At 32.5% G+C, this 19,165-nt stretch overlaps 1 protein-coding gene and 1 long non-coding RNA gene across 2 annotated transcripts in view; one reads left to right on the top strand and one right to left on the bottom strand.

The window, feature by feature from the left end:
* The window catches only part of LOC141549489 (uncharacterized), a 194,053-nt gene that overhangs the window by 46,337 nt on the left and 128,551 nt on the right, over window positions 1-19,165 (top strand). The gene's annotated exons all lie outside the window — the stretch shown is intronic.
* CDH9 (cadherin 9) overlaps window positions 1-19,165 on the bottom strand; it is a 236,508-nt gene that overhangs the window by 144,964 nt on the left and 72,379 nt on the right. The window contains exon 2 of the mRNA XM_074279075.1: window positions 175-610. Coding sequence (XP_074135176.1) covers window positions 175-402 — 228 coding nt within the window. The 5' untranslated portion in view covers window positions 403-610. The remainder of the gene's footprint in view (window positions 1-174; window positions 611-19,165) is intronic.

The following is a 19,165-nucleotide window of genomic DNA, read 5'->3' as shown; positions in this document are numbered from 1 at the left end:
ACACATATATCTAAATCTATATCTGTATCTATATCTATATGCATGTGTTTGCATATACATATTTATGGATACGATTTTTTCTTACCTAGGATGAATAAAATATAAAAATGGTTAGTAGAGACTGAGCTAGTCTTTCATTCAGTTTCTGCCTTTGACATCCTAAAAAATGCTTACCTTTCCTACATATTGAGTATCTGTACCTGTATACTCTTCCAGCAAAAAAAACTGATTCCACATCCAACCACGTTTGGTCCGACGTAGCATTTTTCCATGATCTTCTGACAAAGCAAGTGTTTTTTCTCTTGGTGAATATTTGTTCATTCTTTCTTGTAATGGTGACAGGTCAACAACATGAAGCAGAGAGGTCCAAATAAATAAGGATAAGCAGGAACAAGTCCTCATTATGTTTGTTTTTGATAGAATGTCAAGTTCAAATTTCTTCTGCTTCTCTCTTTCTCTCTCTCTTTCTTTCTCTCTCTCTTACACACACACACACACACACACACACACACACACACACACACACACACACAGACACAGACACACAGACACACACACAGACACACACACACACAGAGTTCCAAATGTTGTCTTCTGCTTTTCAAAAGACCTGAAAAATGGGCAAAATTTTATAAGTTACTTACTTTGAAATAATTATGATTCAATTCAGTTATTAAGATCTTGGTATGTACAAGGAACTATGGAAATAAAATATCAATATATTCTTCCATGTTTTATAATACAGCTATTGAAAACTAATGTCACATCTGGGAGTGGATACAATACTCATGTCACAAAAAAAGAGGCTAAAATAACACTTATAAGGTTCCATTATCAAAAGGTAAATTAGCTGAAAATACATGAATACTGAAAATATAAATCAAAAAGCAGGGTGAGGAAGAGAGTAAATCACATCAAGTTTGTATTTGCAAGTTTTTGCCTAAAAATATTTTTAAAATTGTGATTCTATGGTAAAGATCTAAGACTTATAGTAGGATAGAAAGATAGATCATATTATACTTCCCCAAGACAATTAATCATGAAGTTTGTCACCATCAGCCTTATATCTACATATATCCCTCTATGTTCTGAAAGTTGCTTGATCTTCTGCTATCCAGATTATCAAACACTCTCATTAAGAGCATAGATGCCATCACTTGGAGGAGAAGTAATTTAAATATTATCCAAGCACCCATGGAAGCACAGATACCAGTGAGAAAATTCTTAGCTTCCCTTCCCCTCTCCACAGTTACCCAAGCTTACCACCACATCACCATCATAGAATGACAAACAGAGATCTTATCATTATGTCCCTTAAAACAACCTGCTTAATTGTTTAATTGGGTTCACAACTTTTATGTTATCCTTAAGTTATTATAGATTTTTGACCATCTATCCAATCAATTGCAAATTTTGTCTTTTCTCCCTTAATCTCTTAGATATGTTTCTTCTAGTCCTCTGTGCAGGCTGTCCCTTTTTCCTCCTTTTACCTCATAGAATTCCCCTTTTTCTTTAAGTCTGTTTGACAAGCAGAATTCTCTACATAGCACTATTCTTGAATTTAAATCTAGAGAGCCTTCTCTCCCAAACTATTTCACATTTAACTCCTTTTACTTATTTGTATTTTTCTATTTATAAATTCCATACTTATTTGTGAAGTTATATATTTCCAAATGTTTTTAACAAATTTATTTTATTTGAAGAAACAGAATAAGAGAAATAAATAGAATAGCAATACATAACTCAAGTTAACATTATCATATGCCTAACAGAATATATGGAAGGTTTCAAATTATACAACAAGTACATATATACAGATACTCACCCCCCCAAAAAAAACCACACATGTCTTTTCTATCCATGCTGAGTCTTTAATTAAATTTTGTTAAATAGAGGTTGAATCTATTTTTTTTTTCTTGAGGCTTTTTGTTTGTTGATATTCCTGTGTTTTTCACAAAGGATCTTGTTTAAGAAGTGATTGGTGGATTTTTTTTTCTTTTTCTACTCTCTCCTCATTGTAATGTTCAGACTAGCTCTCTGAAGGATCTCTGGATGAGCCTTGGCCTTAGGTGGAAGAGGGATGAAGGCAGGGAGGGAGAGCCACTAAGAGGATCTCTGTTTCTGTCTCTGTCTTTTGTGCCTAATCCTCATCTGTGTCTCCTCTGTGTCTGTGTCTAAGTCTGAGTCTGAGATCGAGCTTGAAGTTGAGTTCTTGTCTCCAATCCTCTCAGCCCTTAAATATCTCAGTCTGATTACATCATTACATCACACAAAGTATATGCCAACTAGAGTGATTATATCATTATATCAAACTAGAGTGATATTATATCATACTGAAGTGATATTATATCACACTAAATATATGTTTTATGTTCTCATTTTTCGTAATTCATTTTGTTATTTCTTGTTCATTCATAGCTTCACTGGTTTCCCCTTGCCCAATTCTAATGTTTAAAGAGTTGTTTTCATCTTTCAGATTCTGTACCTCCTTGTTCTAATTAATTAACAATTTTTTTCATAATCTTGTTTTACTTGGATGGTTTTAATTTTTTCCTTAGATTTTCCTCAATGTCTCTCATTTGATTTCTTAATTTCTCTCTAGGCAGGGAGCCATTGCATGGGACTCTTTGTGGTAGAAGTTTTTTGTTTTTGTTTTTGTTTTGGGTTTTTTTTTTGTTTTTGTTTGTTTGTTTGTTTGTTTTTTTACTAAAGTGTCCTCCTCTGAAGACCAACTCCAGTCTTCCTTGTTTTAATGGTTAGCTTCTTTCTTTTTTTACCATTTTTTTTTAATAAGTGGTATTGGTGCAAGCACCTCTAATCAAGGGGTAGGGGGATGGTACCTCAAGCTTCAATTCAGTTTTCCATTCTGACCAGGAGCCAAGAGCTTTACCCTCCTACAATGCCCCCAAACAACAGCAGCTCTGCCCCACTGCTTTTGCACTCACCAGGAGCTGGTTCCTTCTTACCCAAAGGCACATCTCAGCAGCACAGTTTGGGCTGGCATTCCCAACAGCTGAGTTTCACTTAGTCCTACCAGACTCAAACTTCCACTGGACAAACTGTGAGGTAAATGTCTTTGTGGTTATGCTGAAAGTCAAGTCAACCCCAGTTAGCCCAAGGGGTCCCAATAAAGTTTCTGGACATGTTTACAATTCAGACAGGTTGGTCTTTCTTAAAATGTCCTATGGTTATATCAGGAGGACCCCTGTTCTACCTCAAGTCTTCTTGATTTTTCACCAGAAAATTCATTGTATTTGTGGGGGGAAATCAGGAGAGCTGGAAATTTACTTACTCTACCATCTTCCCAGAATTCTTCTCCTTTTTTTCCCATTTTGAATGTAAGCTGCAGGAATTTCTGCATTCTTTGTATTTGTATTCCCAGTAACTAGAGAAAACAAATGCTTGTTGATCATTTGATTGGAGGATAAACTGAAAAGGAGAGAAACCTAAAGCAGGAATAGCAATCAGAAGGCAACTGCAATATTCCAAAATAGAAATGATAAGTTTCTTAATTATGGAATGATTTGAAATGATTGTCCCAACCTGATGTCTAATCATGTAATTTTCCTACTAAATAAAATTTGTAGATTCTTATTAACTTTTGGAAAAATGTTATTTCATATTTTATATGTATATTTGTTTAGGTTTTATAATATTTATAAATTTATATACCTATGCTAAATGAATTGATGAAATGTAAAACAAGCTGAACCAGAAGAATTTTGTATAAAGGAACAGCAATATTGTATAATAACCAAGTGTGAATGACTTGGCAATTTCCAGCAATATAATGATCCAAGACAATTCTGAAGAATTTATAACAAAATTATTACCCACCTCAAGAGAAAACTGATGGGTTTATGCAGATTAAATATATGCAGGTTAATATATATATTTATACATATATATATGTATATATATGTACATATATATATATATATATATATGTATATATATATATATATATATATATATATATATATATATAACTTTCCCCCCTTCTTTTTGGTACATGTTTTCATTCTTACATGACTAACATAGAAATATATTTTGTTTAATTTCATATGTATAACCTACTTTAAGTTGCTTATCTTCTCAATAAGGGGAGGTGAAGGAGGGAGAAAGTAAAGACAGAATTGAATGAAGGATAAAAACACATTGTCAAACTTTTGGTATAGATGCCTTAAAGACTTTTATTAAAAACAAAAATTAGAGAAACTGAAAGGACCCTAAAATAAACCTCAGGAATATTATGATCAAATTCCAGAACTTCCAGGTCAGGGATTAAATATTGTTAGTAAAAAGGTACAAAGGAAACAGAACTCATAAGAGCTTTAAAAAGGTTAAATTTTACATCTCTCCTTGGGAAAACTTCAATAAAATTTGTGATTATTGGATAGTTAAAGAGAGTGTACAAAGTCAGAAGTCATAGATATGAGTTAAATATGATGGAATGAATGATTATCTGAAGAAATAAAATTAAAGGGTGAGAAAAAAAGGGAATGCAGTTGGGGAAGGAAAGAAAAAGGGGAGAAAAAGATGAATTATCTGTCATAAACGGCATAAAAGAGCTTTTATAGTGGAAAAGGTGGGAGTGATGGGGTCGGGGGAGCTTGTGAACATCATCTTCATTATAATTGGCTCAAAGAGGGAGTAACATGAAAACTCATTTGGGTTTTGGAATCTGTCTTACCATACATGAAAGTATAAAGGAAAGAGAATAAGGGAAGAAAGAGGAGATGAGAGAAGAGAAGTTAGATTGTTTGAAGTAAAAGAAGAAAACGCTTTTGAGAATGTATAGAAAGAAAGAAGAAAGAAACACACAGAGAGACAGAAACAGAGAGTCAGAGACACAGGGAGAGAGACAGAGACATGGAGACAGAGAGACAGAGAGGAAGGGAGGAAGGAAGGGGGGAAGGAAGGGAGCTAGAGAGCTAGAGAAGAATAAATGGGGAAAATAGGATGGAGTAAAATACACAGTATTTATATCTGTGAAAAAAATAACAAATTTCTCTTACAAAGACCTCCTTTCTCAGAACAAAGTCAAATTTCTAGAATTAAGGTCCATTCCTCAATTGAAAAATTGTTAAAGGATATGAATGAGAAGTTTTCAAAATAATCAATGTAATGCTTTATTTGATAGAGAAATGCAAATTAAGCAAGTTTGAGGTACTGCTCTACACTTACCAGATTTGATATATGACAGAAAAGGAGAACAACAAATGTTGGAAGTAATGTGGAGAAATTGATATGATTGGAATGATTGGAAAAGAGATCCATTAGAGATAATTTTAAAATTATGGTATTACTGAAAGTCATGATCACAAACAGAGTCTAGACATCATGTTTCAAGAAAATATAAAGGAAAACTGTCCTGATATTCAAAAACCATAGGGTAAGTGCTTTCTTTTTTGCTGGTTCATTTTTTAAATAAGAGGTATATATGTAAGTGCTTCTAATCATGGTGTAGAGGGATGATGCCTCAAGTTTCCCTTCAACTCTCCACTCTAACCTAGAACCACAAACCAAGAGATCTAACCTCCTGCAAGTTCTCATAACCCTCAATGCCCCTATTACACTATTCTGCACTCACTAGGTGCTGTTTCCTTCTCTCCCAGGACCTCATCTCAGCAGTAAAAGTGGGCCTGACATTCCCAATGAGCTGAGGTTCACTCTGTCTTCTCAGAGTCAAACCCCTTTCAACAAACAGTCCATTATGTAAAAGTTTTTGTGCTTCTTGATGAGGCTCCAACCACACCCACACTAGCTTCAAGGGGTTCTTACTTGATATTTCTGCAGAGCTAGCCTGGAGGTGTTTGCATTTCAGAGAAATTAATGCCAGCCCAGAATCTTTCTTCAGATCTTGTCACATTTTATCAATATGACCCCTATCCTGGCCCAAGTTTTCTAGATTTTTCAGCAGTCTAGGTTGACTTTGAGCCACAAATTTATTCTATTTGGGGGGGTGGTATTGGGAGAGCTTGAAATTTAGCAACATACTCTGCCATTTTCATAGAATACTCATTTTAAGTATTAGCAATGATATTACCAGATTATGTCTTTATTCATGAATGATTTGTATTTAGGTGAGTCAATATTTCACAGAGTCCTCAGCCTCATTCTCTCATCCAAAAAATGAACTCCACTACCAAAAGATAACTGGTGATGATTCAGGATGTGGTGGATGACCTTGTTATCTTTATTATATGACCAAGATTTTCACAGTTCCTGCTTCATCAATCTTCATGGCCTTGGAAAAAAAAAAAAATGTTCTTATCTACTTATTGCACCAGAAAATCTTCACATGCTTGGGATAGATACTAAGTAATATTTGATTGATTTGATGATGAGAACATACTGGTAAGTTTTGATCCAACCTGGTTTATCCAGTTTACCAAGACAGTTGGTAACTGGCACAGTGGCACAATGGATTGCCATTATGTATGCTACAGCTTCTTGGAGATACAGGTGAGATTTGAATGCAAGGGGACAGGAAAGGTGGATGATCAGTCTGAAAAGGGGCTTGTAAAATACTCACATCAGAGATGCTAGTCCTATTTTGATACTTATACAATTCTTCAAGTTATTCAAAGCAGTGTACTACCTCAATTTATTTTTTTTTATCCTGAGTACTTCAAGATACATCTAACAACTAGTAGGCACCTAAAATGAATTTGACATTAATCTACATCCATTTCCAATTAATTTCCTCCATATGTAAAGTGAAAATGCCCTTCAGCCCATTGGACCTGACACTTTGTCTCCTGTGTTCTGAGGTGTGGTGGGAAGCAGCATTGCTCTCAAATATGTATACTTCACAGATGCTACTACTAGGCATGAATTTTCAAGGTGGTTGAAGAAAAAAAAGGGTGCTTTTTTTTTAGATTAAATATGTCTAATCTTTAAAAATATTTCCATATTTGTCATGTTGTACAAGAAAATTAGACCAAAAGGAAAAAAAAAAACACAAAATGCATTAAAGAAAAAGCAAAGAAACAAAAAAAGTAAAAATACTATGTTTCAATTCACATTCAATTTCGATAGCTCTTTCTCTGATTTTGGTTAGCATTTTCTATCCCAAGTCTATGGGAATTATTTTGAATCCCTACATGCTGAAAAGAGCCAAATGCATCACATTCATTGATCACAAAATCATGTCATTATTGTGCACAATGTTCTCTTGGCTCTGCTCACTTCATTCAGCATCAGTTCATATAAGTCTTTCCACAGTTTTCTTAAATCAGTCTATTTATTTATTTATTTATTTGTTTGTTTGTTTGTTTGTTTGTTTGTTTGTTTGTTTGTTTATTTATTTATTTGTTTGTTTGTTTTTTATTTTATAATTATTTTATAATTTTATAATTATAAATTTTTGACAGTATATATGCATGAGTAATTTTTTAAAATAACATTATCCCTTGTATGCATTTTTCCAAATTTTCCCTTCCCTCCCTTTACTCCTTCCCCTAGATGACAGGCAATCCCCATACATTTTACATATGTTACAGTACAACCTAGATACAATATGTGTGTGTAAATCCAATTTTCTAGTTGCATGTTAAGTATTAGATTCCAAAGATATAAGTAACCTGGGTAGATAGACAGTAGTGCTAATAATTTATACTTCCCATTGTTCCTTCTCTGGGTGTAGTTGTTTCTGTCCATCATTGATCAACTGGAAGTGAGTTGGATCTTCTTTATGTTGAAGATATCCACTTCCATCAGAATACATCTTCATACAGCATTGTTGTTGAAGTGTACAGCGATCTTCTGGTTCTGTTAATTTCATTCAGCATCAGTTCATGTAAGTCTTTCCAAACCCTTCTGAATTCATCCTGCTGGTCATTTCTTACAGAGCAATAATATTCCATACCCTTCATATATCATAATTTACCCAGCCATTCTCCAATTGATGGACATCCATTCATCTTCCAATTTCTAGCCACTACGAAAAGTGCTGCCACAAACATTTTGGCACATACAGGTCCCTTTCCCCTCCCAGTACTTCTTTGGGATACAAGCCCAATAGCAGCACTGCTGGATCACAGGGTATACACAGTTTGATAACTTTTGGGACATAGTTCCAAATTGCTCTCCAGAATGGCTGGATTCTTTCATAGCTCCACCAACAATAGTTTAGTGTCCCAGTTTTCCCACATCCCCTCCAACATTCATCATTATTTGTTCCTGTCATCTGAGCCAACCTGACAGGTTTGTAATGGTGTCTCAGAGTTGTCTTAATTTGCATTTCTCTGATCAGTAGCGATGTGGAACACTCTTTCATATGAGTGGATATAATTTCAATTTCATCATCTGAGAATTGCCTGTTCATATTCTTTGACCATTTATCAATTGGAGAATGGTTTGATTTCTTATAAATTAGGGTCAATTCTCTATATATTTTGGAGATGAAACCTTTATCAGAACCTTTAACTGTAAAAATATTTTGCCAATTTGTTACTTCCCTTCTAATCTTGTTTGCATTAGTATTGTTTGTACAGAAACTTTTTAGTTTGATAGTCAAAATCTTCTATTTTGTGATTGATAATGATCTCTAGTTCTCCTCTGGTCATAAATTCCTTCCTCCTCCACAGGTCTGAGAGGTAGACTATTCTCTGTTCCTCTAATCTATTTATGATCTCATTCTTTATGCCTAAATCATGTACCCATTTTGATCTTATCTTGGTAAATGGTGTTAAGTGTGGATCCATATCTAATTTATGCCATACTAATTTCCAGTTCTCCCAATATTTTTTTTCAAATAATGAATTTTTATCCCTAATGTTGGTATCTTTGAGTTTGTCAGACACTTGATTCCTATAGATGTACCCTTTTTTGTCCTTTGTACCTAATCTGTTCCACTTCTCTACCAGTCTATTTCTTAGCCAGTACCAAATGGTTTTGGTAACTGCTGCTATATAATATAGCTTTAGATCAGGTACAGCTAGACCACTTTCATCTGACTTTTTTTCATTAGTTCCCTTGCAATTCTCGACCTTTTATTTTTCCATATGAATTTTGTTGTTATGTTTTCTAGGTCATTAAAATAGTTTCTTGGGAGTCTGATTGGTATAGCACTAAATAAATAAATTAGTTTGGGGAGTATTGTCATCTTTATTATATTTGCTTGGCCTATCCAAGAGCACTGAATGTCTTTACAGTTATTTAAATCTGACTTTATTTTTGTGGCAAGTGTTTTGTAATTTTGCTCATATAATTCCTGACTTTTCTTTGGTAGATGATTCCCAAATATTTTATACTCTCAACATTTGTTTGGAATGGAAATTCTCTTTGTATCTCTTGCTGTTGCATTTTGTTGGTGATGTATAAAAATGCTGAGGATTTATGTGGATTTATTTTGTATCCAGCAACTTTGCTAAAGTTGTGAATTATTTCTAATAACTTTTTATTAGAATCTCTGGGGTTTTCTAAATATACCATCATATCATCTGCAAAGAGTGACAGTTTGAAGAAATCAGTCTATTTATCATTTCTTACAGAATTGATAGAATACTTATAGAATTCTTGGTATTCCATTTCACTCAAAAGCCACTACTTATTCAGCCATTACACAGTTGATTGTCCTCTACTCAATTTCCAATTCTTTGTCACCACAGAAAAGAATTGCTACAAACATTTTTGCACAAGTGGGTTTTTTTCCATCTTTTATGATCTCTTGGATACAAAACCAGTAATGGCACTGCTGGATCAGATGTATTTCTTTGTTCATAGTGTAATTGCTCTCCAGAATGGCTGGATCAGTTCACAACTTCATGAACAACAATGCATTAGTATCCCCATTTCCCCCCCATCCCCTCCCATGTTGATCATTAGATTTTCCTATTGCTTTAGCCAATCTGATAGATATGAAATAATACCTGAGAGTTGTCTTAATTTACATTTCTCTAATGAAGAGAGATTTAGAGAAGAAAAATAAAAGTTTGTAAATGTACAAATAGGGTAGCTAGGAGACACAGTGGATAAAGTTTGGGGTCTGGTGTCAGGAAGACTAAAAATCCATATCCCACTTCAGATATTTACTGCTTGATTTTGAAAGTAAAGTCATTTATATCTCTATGGCCCTCATTTTCCTTTGTAAGTGTTGAGCTTGAATCTAATAATGTTTACATGAATCTAAATGATATTAATCTTTCCTTCTGCTCTATTTTTGATGCTATGCACCTATGAACATATTTAGTGTCTGCCAAAATATAAATTAAGTGAACAGAAATAATTATCATGATGATATCTATTGAAACAAAAACAATGCCAAATTTTTTCATGTGTTATCTTATTTTTATATATGTAAGTGGCTTTGGGTATATAACACTGATTATCATTTGGGGATGTTCACTTGCTCTAGAGAAAGATGTCTTAATTTGTTTTGGATACCTGGATACCTTTGACAATCAGGTGATACCCTTGTACACCTTAACATAAAACTTTTTAAATATATATACAAAATAAAATACACAGTACTATGATGCAACCTACTTTTATAGAAAATTTATAAACATATTTTGTGTAGTCTGTGAATGCCAGGTTAGGGAACATTAGTCAGAATAATTTCTCTCCCCCCAACATACACACACACACATTTTTATATGAATTGAAAATTGTATCAATGTAGTTTTCAATGAAAACCTTCTTTAGAACTTTTTGGAAATATTTATAATAGGGGGCTGATCCAAGATGGGGGAGACAATTCACGTTTTTCTCTGAACTTCTCTACAACCTTCACAATAGTTACAAAATTCAGTTTCTGAATTAGCTCTGGATTGGCAGAACCCACAAATATTGGGAGTGCAATAAATTATGAGCAGAAGATGATTTTGAAGATAACCAGAATAGGTCTATTTCAATTGGAAATGGGAGGGACAGGAGAAAGGATGATGGGAGAGGTGGAATTTTTATTAAAAACGTTTAAATAAGCATTATTAAAATAATATGTAAGTGAGGATTCTTTTTTAAAGATCAAAACAATGAATCTCATAAACTTCCCTCTAATCTCTTCAGACCTTACTTTAAAAAAAAAAAAAAAACTTTCTTAAATATGTTAATACTTCTGTCACTTGTGCAATTTCATGGAGTTGTTTTTAGATGGCCCAAATTAAATAGTAAGTACCTTTATTGAATGTGATACAAAACTTTCTTTTATAAACTTCAAATATACATGGATTCTCTATGTGTAGAGCAATTAACAAATTTGATCTTTAGCTATGACTTATCCCAAGATATCCAAGACTAAGGACAGATCAGTTTCCTCTTCTCTCTCCACAAACATATAAACAGAATAAACACATAAACTGAGAAATGATCACTAATGTGTCTCTTGCACTTGGACCTATGAAAGTGATTTAATACAAGTAAGGATATAATTAGTAGATATAAATATGTATCTCTGGACATACATGTATATATATTCATACAGAAGCACCAAGAAAGTTAAATGAAGCCTAATATTAAACTAAATTTCATCCTTTCAGGATTATAGTATATATCACACATTTTTGTTTAAAGGTAATTTTCAATGTTTTATTTTACCAACTCCAGTGTCCTTCTCCCAAACCTACCCATCAATGTTAGAGTGGGAGAGCAAGTGATAGAAGTTATTATCTTTATCTTTTTGCAAATATACTTCTGTATTCTTTTCCCTGGAACTGTATGAATTCCCATTCTGTTGTGCATTTGGTATAAAGTTTTCATAGTAAAATTGTAACCTCTCCTTCTCAATCTGCCAAAGAAGACAGTTTACTTCATGGACTTGGTTTCCATCACTAAGTTTCTAGCTGTTTGGGGGATATCTTATTCTCTTGTAACTTTGAGTTGCCTTTATATAACATTGTTTTCCCAGGTTCTCATGGACTCATTATTACTATCTCTAAGATTATAAAATGTAGAGAAATATGGAATTTTCCACAAGCTTCTTAAATTTTTGGTCACAGTCCCATATGGGATATGTAACTGAATGTGGAGGTTATGAAATTATGATTTATTTTCAGTAAATATTTGGTTTGTATATCTATTTTATAAACTCATAAACCCTGTGTCACACGTAAAAATTTCTTAGGGAAAAAGGGGTTGCAAGTGGAAAAAATAATTGAGAAGTTCTGATATTAATAAAATAAATAAAATTTTATGTTCATTGTGTATATCTATTAAGTAAATAAGGAGTAGGTATGTATTCATTTCCTTGCCTTACTTAAGCCTATATTCTATATTAGTAGAATATTCTCAATAATGACTTCTACAACTTGATGGAATTAAAAAAATTCTTACTACATTTGTTTCATTCATAGAACATCTGACAGGAAGAAGAGCTGACTTACAACTCACTGGCAGATCCCATCTCCCAGGGCTTTTTGTACTATATTATGCTAATTCTTTTTATTAGCTTCTAATATATCAATTTCCAATTAAAGATGCCTTGGGTTAGCTAGATGACTAAGTGAATAGAGCACCAGTCCTAAAGTCAGGAGGGGCTGAGTTCAAATGTTCACATCTGACCTGAGACACTTAACACTTCCTAGCTATATGAACCTGGGTAAGTCACTTAACCCCAATTGCCTCAGGGGGAAAAAAGTACCCATGTACCCTTCTGAGATTCCTTCAGAAATAAACTAATTTAAAATCCAACTAAGATTTTTTTCATAAAATTAATTTAATGACTGTTTTTTTAGGTAGGCAAACCAACATTCATATGACATTTTAAGGTACAATAGAATAATATACTTAAATTTTATTGGTTCCTTATTATTTTTTTACTAAATGAATTGCCAAAATTCTCAGTGAGTTTAACATGATTTCCATGATGTTGTGTTTGCACATAGTTTTTGATATGAACTAAAGAACGCATTTCTTTGAACTCTATAGTCTTTTGAATTGACATTTTCTTACATTTATATTATAAATCCTTACACAGTTAGAAATCATTTAGGGAGCTCTAGCAGAGATCTCAAGGGTAATTTATGACTTGTAAATTCCCATGCTTTAAACAAAACTATATATTTTAAATGGTCCTTTGTTACTTTATGTTTCGAATACAGAAAGTTCAAATCCTAAGGGTTTTATTTTAAAAAAAAATCATAGTTCTATTTTTTAAGGTTTTTGTTTTCAAAACATATGCATGGATAATTTTTTCAGCATTAAGCCTTACAAAATCTTGTGTTCCAATTCTCCCCCTTCCCTCAAGTAACCCAATATATGTTAATGATGGTAAAAATAGATGATAATTCCAATATATTTATACACATTTATACAATTATCTTGCTGCACAAGAAAAATCAAATCAAATAGGAAAAGATTAATAAAGAAAACAAAATGCAAGCACACAACAAAAACAGAGAGAGTGCTATGTTGTGAACTGCACTCAGTTCCCACAGTCCTCTCTCTCGGTGTAGATAGTCCTCTTCATCACAAGATCATTGGAATTGGTCTGAATCACCTTTCTGTTGAAGAGAGCAATGTCTATCAGAATAGATCATTTTATAATCTTCTTGCCGTGTACAATTATCTCCATGTCCTGCTCATTTCACTTAGCCTCATTTCATGTAAGTCATTCCGGTAGTCTCAGAAATCATCCTCCTGAAAGGAGTTTGTGTCCAAGGGAGAACTAGAGACCATTATTGATCACAAAATAGAAAATTTTGATTACATCAAATTAAAAAAGTTTCTGCACAAACAAAACTAATGCAAACAAGATTAGAAGGGAAGTAACAAATTAGGAAAATATTTTTACAGTTAAAGGTTCTGACAAAGGCCTCGTCTCCAAAATATACAGAGAATTGGCTTTAATTTATAAGAAATCAAGTCATTCTCCAATTGATAAATGGTCAAAGGATATGAACAGACAATTTTCAGATGATGAAATTAAAACTATTTCCACTCATATGAAAGAGTGTTCCAAATCACTATTGATCAGAGAAATGCAAATTAAGACAACTCTGAGATATCATTACACACTTGTCAGATTGGCTAAGATGACAGGAACAAATAACGATGAATGTTGGAGAGGCTGTGGGAAAACTGGGACACTGATGCATTGTTGGTGGGGTTGTGAAAGAATCCAACCATTCTGGAGAGCAATCTGGAATTATGCCCAAAAAGTTATCAAAATGTGCATACCCTTTGACCCAGCCATACTACTCCTGGGCTTATATCCCAAGGAAATACTAAAGAAGGGAAAGGGACCTGTATGTGCCAAAATGTTTGTGGCAGCCCATTTCATAGTGGCTAGAAGCTGGAAGATGAATGGATGTCCATCAATTGGAGAATGGTTGGGTAAATTATGGTATATGAATGTTATGGAATATTATTGTTCTGTAATAAATGACCAACAGGAGGAATACAGAGAGGCTTGGAGAGACTTACATCAACTGATGTTAAGTGAAACGAACAGAACAAGAAGATCATTATACATTTCAACAATGATACTGTACAAGGATGTATTCTGATGGAAGTGGATATCTTAAACGTAGAGAATAGCTTAACCCAATTCCAATTGGTCAATGATGGACAGAATCAGCTAAATCCAGAAAAGGAACACTGGGAAATGAGTGTAAACTGTTATTTTTACCTTCTGAATCCAATTCTTCCTGTACAACAAGAAATTTGGTTCTACACACATATATTGTATCTAGAATATATTATAATATATTTAACATGTGTAAGACTGCCTGCCATCTGGGGGAGGGAGTTGGGGGAGGAAGGGAAAAATCTGAACAGAAGTAAGTGCAAGGGATAATGTTGTAAAAAATTACCCATGCATATGTACTGTCAAAAAAAGTTATAATTATAAAATAAAATTAAAAAAAAAACAAACAACAAAAAAAGAAATCATCCTCCTGATTGTTTCTTACAGAACAATAATATTCCATAACATTCATATAACATAACTTATTCAATCATTCTCAAACTGATGGGCATCCATTCAGTTTTCAGTTTCTTGCCACTACGAAAAGGGCTGCCACAAATATTTTTGCACATGTTTTCCTCCATTTTTTTTCTCTCCTCCTTCATTTTTCCTCCTTTAAGATCCCTTTAGGATATAAGCCCAATATAAACACTGCTGGATCAAAGGATCAAAGGATATGCACAGTTTGATAACTCTGTAGGCATAGTTCCAAATTGCTCTCTAGAAAGGTTGGATCCATTCATAATTAAGTCTACAATGTATTAGTGTCCAAGTGTTCCCACATCCCCTCCAACATCCCTCATTATCTTAGCCAATCTGAGAGGTGTGTAGTGGTACTTCCAATTTGTCTTAATTTGCATTTCTGTGATCAATAATGATTTAGAGCACTTTTCCATATGACTCGAAATTGTTTCAATTACTTCATCTGAAAATTGTCTTTTCATAACTTTTGACCATTTATTAGAGAATGGCTTGAATTTTTATAAATCCATGTCAATTTTCTATGTATTTTAGAAATGAACTTTTTTTTTTTCAGGGCCTTTGAATATAAAAATGTTTTCGCAGTTCAATGCTTCCCTTCTAATGGACTTTTTCTCATAGTTTTTTTTTTTTTTTTTTTTTTTTTTTAATGATTCTCTATGGTTTTCTAAACATATCATCATATCATCTGTAAAAAATGTCAATATGTTTTCCTCATTACCTACTTTAATTCCTTTAATCTCTTTTTTCTTCTCTTAATACCAAATCTAACATTTCCAATACAATATTGAATAGTAATGGTGATAGTGGGCAAGCTTGTATCACCCCTGATCTTATTGGGAATTGTTCTAATTTGTCCCCAAACAAACTTTTGTTTGCTTGCTTATGGTTTTAAATAAATGCTACTGATCATTTTAAGGAAAATTCTATTTATTCCTATACTCTCTAGTGTTTTTAATAGGAACTGGTGTTGGATTTTATCAAATGCTTTTTCTGCATCTATTGAAATAATCATAGGTTTTTTTAAGTTTGCTTATTCATATAGTTGATCATACTAAAAGTTTTATTAATATTGAATCACCCCTGTATTCCTGGTGTAAATTCTACTTTGGTCATGGTGTATTATCCTGGGGATGACTTTCTGTAATTTCTTTGCTAACATTTTATTTAAAAACCCTACCTTGTTTAGGTATCAGCACCATATCTGTGTCATAAAAGGAATTTGTCAGGAGTCCTATTTTCCCTATTTTTTCAAGTAGTTCATATAGTATTGTAATTAAATTATTTTTGCATGTTTGGTAGAATTAACATGTGAATCCATCTGACCCTGAAGATTTTTTTCTTAGGGACTTGCTTAATAGCTTGTTCTATTTCTATTTCTAAAAATAGGAGTACTTAAATAATTTAGTTTCTTTTTTGTTAATGTGGGAAATCTATATTTTTGTAGATATCCCACCTTTTCACTTAGGTTAGCAAATTTATTGACATGTAGTTGGGCAAAATAACTTCTAATTATTGTTCTAATTTCTTCTTCATTGGTGTACAGTTCTCCCTTTACATTTTTGAGACTAACAATTTGATTTTCTTCTTTATTTTTTCTATTCAAATTAACAAAAGGTTTATCTATTTTGTTGATTTTTTCATAAAATCAATTCAGTTTTATTTATTAATTTAATAGTTTTCTTACATTCAATTTTATTAATCTCACATTTTATTATTAGAATTTCAAATGTGGTATCTAATTAGAAATTTTTTAATTTATTCTTTTTCTAGTTGTTTTAGTTGTAAGCTCAATTCATTGATCTCTTTCTCTATTTTATACAAGGAAGCATCTAGAGATATATAGAGATACAAAGTTTCCCCTAATAACTGCTTTGGCTGAATCCTGCAAACTTTGGTATATTGTTTTGTTATTGTTATTCTCTTGGATGAAGTTAATGATTGTGTCTATGATTAGCTGTTTTACCCATTCAATCTCTAGGATTAGATTATTTAGTTTCCAATTAATTTTTGGTCTATTTTCCCCTGGCTTTTTATTTAATTATTTTTTTATTGCATCATGGTCTGAAATAAATTACATTTACTATTTCTGCCTTTCTGTATTTGATTTTGAGGTAATTATACCTTAATATATCATCAATTTTTGTACAGATTCCATGAACTGCAGAGAAAAAAAAAATATATATATATATATGTATTCCTTTCTGTCTCCATTCAATTTCCTTCAAAGAACTATTATAACTTACATTTCTAGTATTGTATTTACCTCCTTAATTTCTTTCTTACTTATTTGTGGTTTTATTTAGTCCTGGAATAGCAAGGTTGAGATCCTCCACTATTATAGTTTTGCAGTCTATTTCTTCTTACATCTTTTTTAACTTCTCCTTTAGGAATTTAGATGTTGTACCACTTGGTGCATGTATGTTTAGTGTTGATATTATTTCATTATTTATGGTACCCATTAGCAAAATATAGTTTCCTTTCTTATCTCTTTTTAATTAGATTTATTTTTGGTTTTGCTTAATCTGAGATCAGGATTGCTAACCCTGCTATTTTTACTGCTTAATAGATTCTGCTTCAGCCTTTTACCTTTATTCTGTATGTATGACTATGCCTTAAATAAATGTGTTTCTTATAAAGAATATATTATTAGGTTCTGGTTTTAATCTGTGTTTTTAATTGTGTGATGATTTCCTGAAATATAAATGTCTAGGCACTTTTTTATATCATAGTTTTCAGGAAGTCCAATAATCTTTAGATTGTCATTCTGAAGTCTATTTCCAGATCAATTGTTTTTTTTTTTCCAAAGAGGTTTTTCACATTTTTTCTACATTTTTTTCATTTTTTTTATTATTTTTGCTTGACTGATTCTTGATGTCTCATTGATTAATTCATTTTCATTTGTTCACTTCTAATTTTTAGTGAATTATTTTCTTCAGTTATCTTTTTTATTCATTTATTTTTGTTTGCCCAATTGAATTTTTAAATGAGTTTTTTTCTTTTAATTTTGATTTTTTTCTATCTTAAAAATTCTGTTTTTCTGGGGTTTTCTTTTTCCATTTCACAAATTCTGTTTTTCAGGTATTTGTTTTCTTTTTTTCATTTTGTCAAATATATTTTGTAAGGAGTTATATGCTCTTTCCATTTCACTAAATGTATTTTGTAATTTTTCTTCAGGTAATTTCTTTGTTTCTTTTTCCAAACCCTCTTGCAAAATTCTCATTTCTTTCCCCCATTTTTCTTCTAGTTCTCTTCTAAGATCCTTTTTGAATTCTTATAAGAGCCATATGAGATGGGGACAAATTTATGCCATTTTGGGGGGCTTCATCTGAAGACAATCTGCTTTTAATCTTTTCAACATTTGAAATCTGCTCTTCTCTTTCTCCATAAAAATTATTTATGATTACAGTTATTTTTCATTTTTTGCTCATTCATTTTTTAAAGTTCAAGTCTGCTTTTAAGGTAAATGGAAGATTGTCCAAACTCCTTTCCAGGAAGTAGTGGTTGTAGTAGGTCAGTGCTGGGTGGACTTGCCAGGTCCTGTGATATTGTGTCATTTAGGGGCTTATTGTTTGCCTTTTGTATTTTCATTGATGCCATATAATTAGTCTACTGATCTACTGCTTTGCAACCAGGGCAGAGTAACCAACATTGTTGTATATTCCTCCCAGTAGATTCTCAGACATGCGGAGCCCACACTACCCTTGGACTGTGAAATTACATTTTATGTATAGTGAGATTCTAAGGTTTAACACAGAAATATATAAGCAACACAAATTATGTCATTTAATACAAATATTAAATGGCTTTTTTATTAGGCTATTCACCACATCAGTATAAACAAATAACTTCTATGTTATTTAACTGATGATGATTATGGTGATTTCTGAAATTTATATAGTGCTTTAAGGTTTGCAAAATATTTTACAAAAATTACTCATGACAAACTGGTAAGGTAGATGCCATTATGTTCTCTATTTAAGTCATAACCTGAGTCTTCAATGAGGGCAAAATCTGCCCGAATTATTATTTCAATTTGAATTATTTCATCATTTCCCAAAAAATTTTTAATTTTGTAACACTATTTCAGCCCTGAAATTAGACATATTCTTGCCTCACTAAGATTTCTCTTTTTGACTGGATGGCTCCTACCAAAATTTCCTCTTAAATTAGTTGACCAAGTAATCATGTTTGTCACTCACAATGCTGCAAACTGAGACTCCTCAATAATAAATCCGTGCCAGCTATGTTCTTCCATGTTTTTGAACTTTC

This window comes from Sminthopsis crassicaudata, chromosome 1 (assembly GCF_048593235.1).
Source record: "Sminthopsis crassicaudata isolate SCR6 chromosome 1, ASM4859323v1, whole genome shotgun sequence".
In the NCBI taxonomy this organism is placed as follows: domain Eukaryota; kingdom Metazoa; phylum Chordata; class Mammalia; order Dasyuromorphia; family Dasyuridae; genus Sminthopsis; species Sminthopsis crassicaudata.
This window is presented reverse-complemented; position numbering and strand designations above follow the sequence as displayed.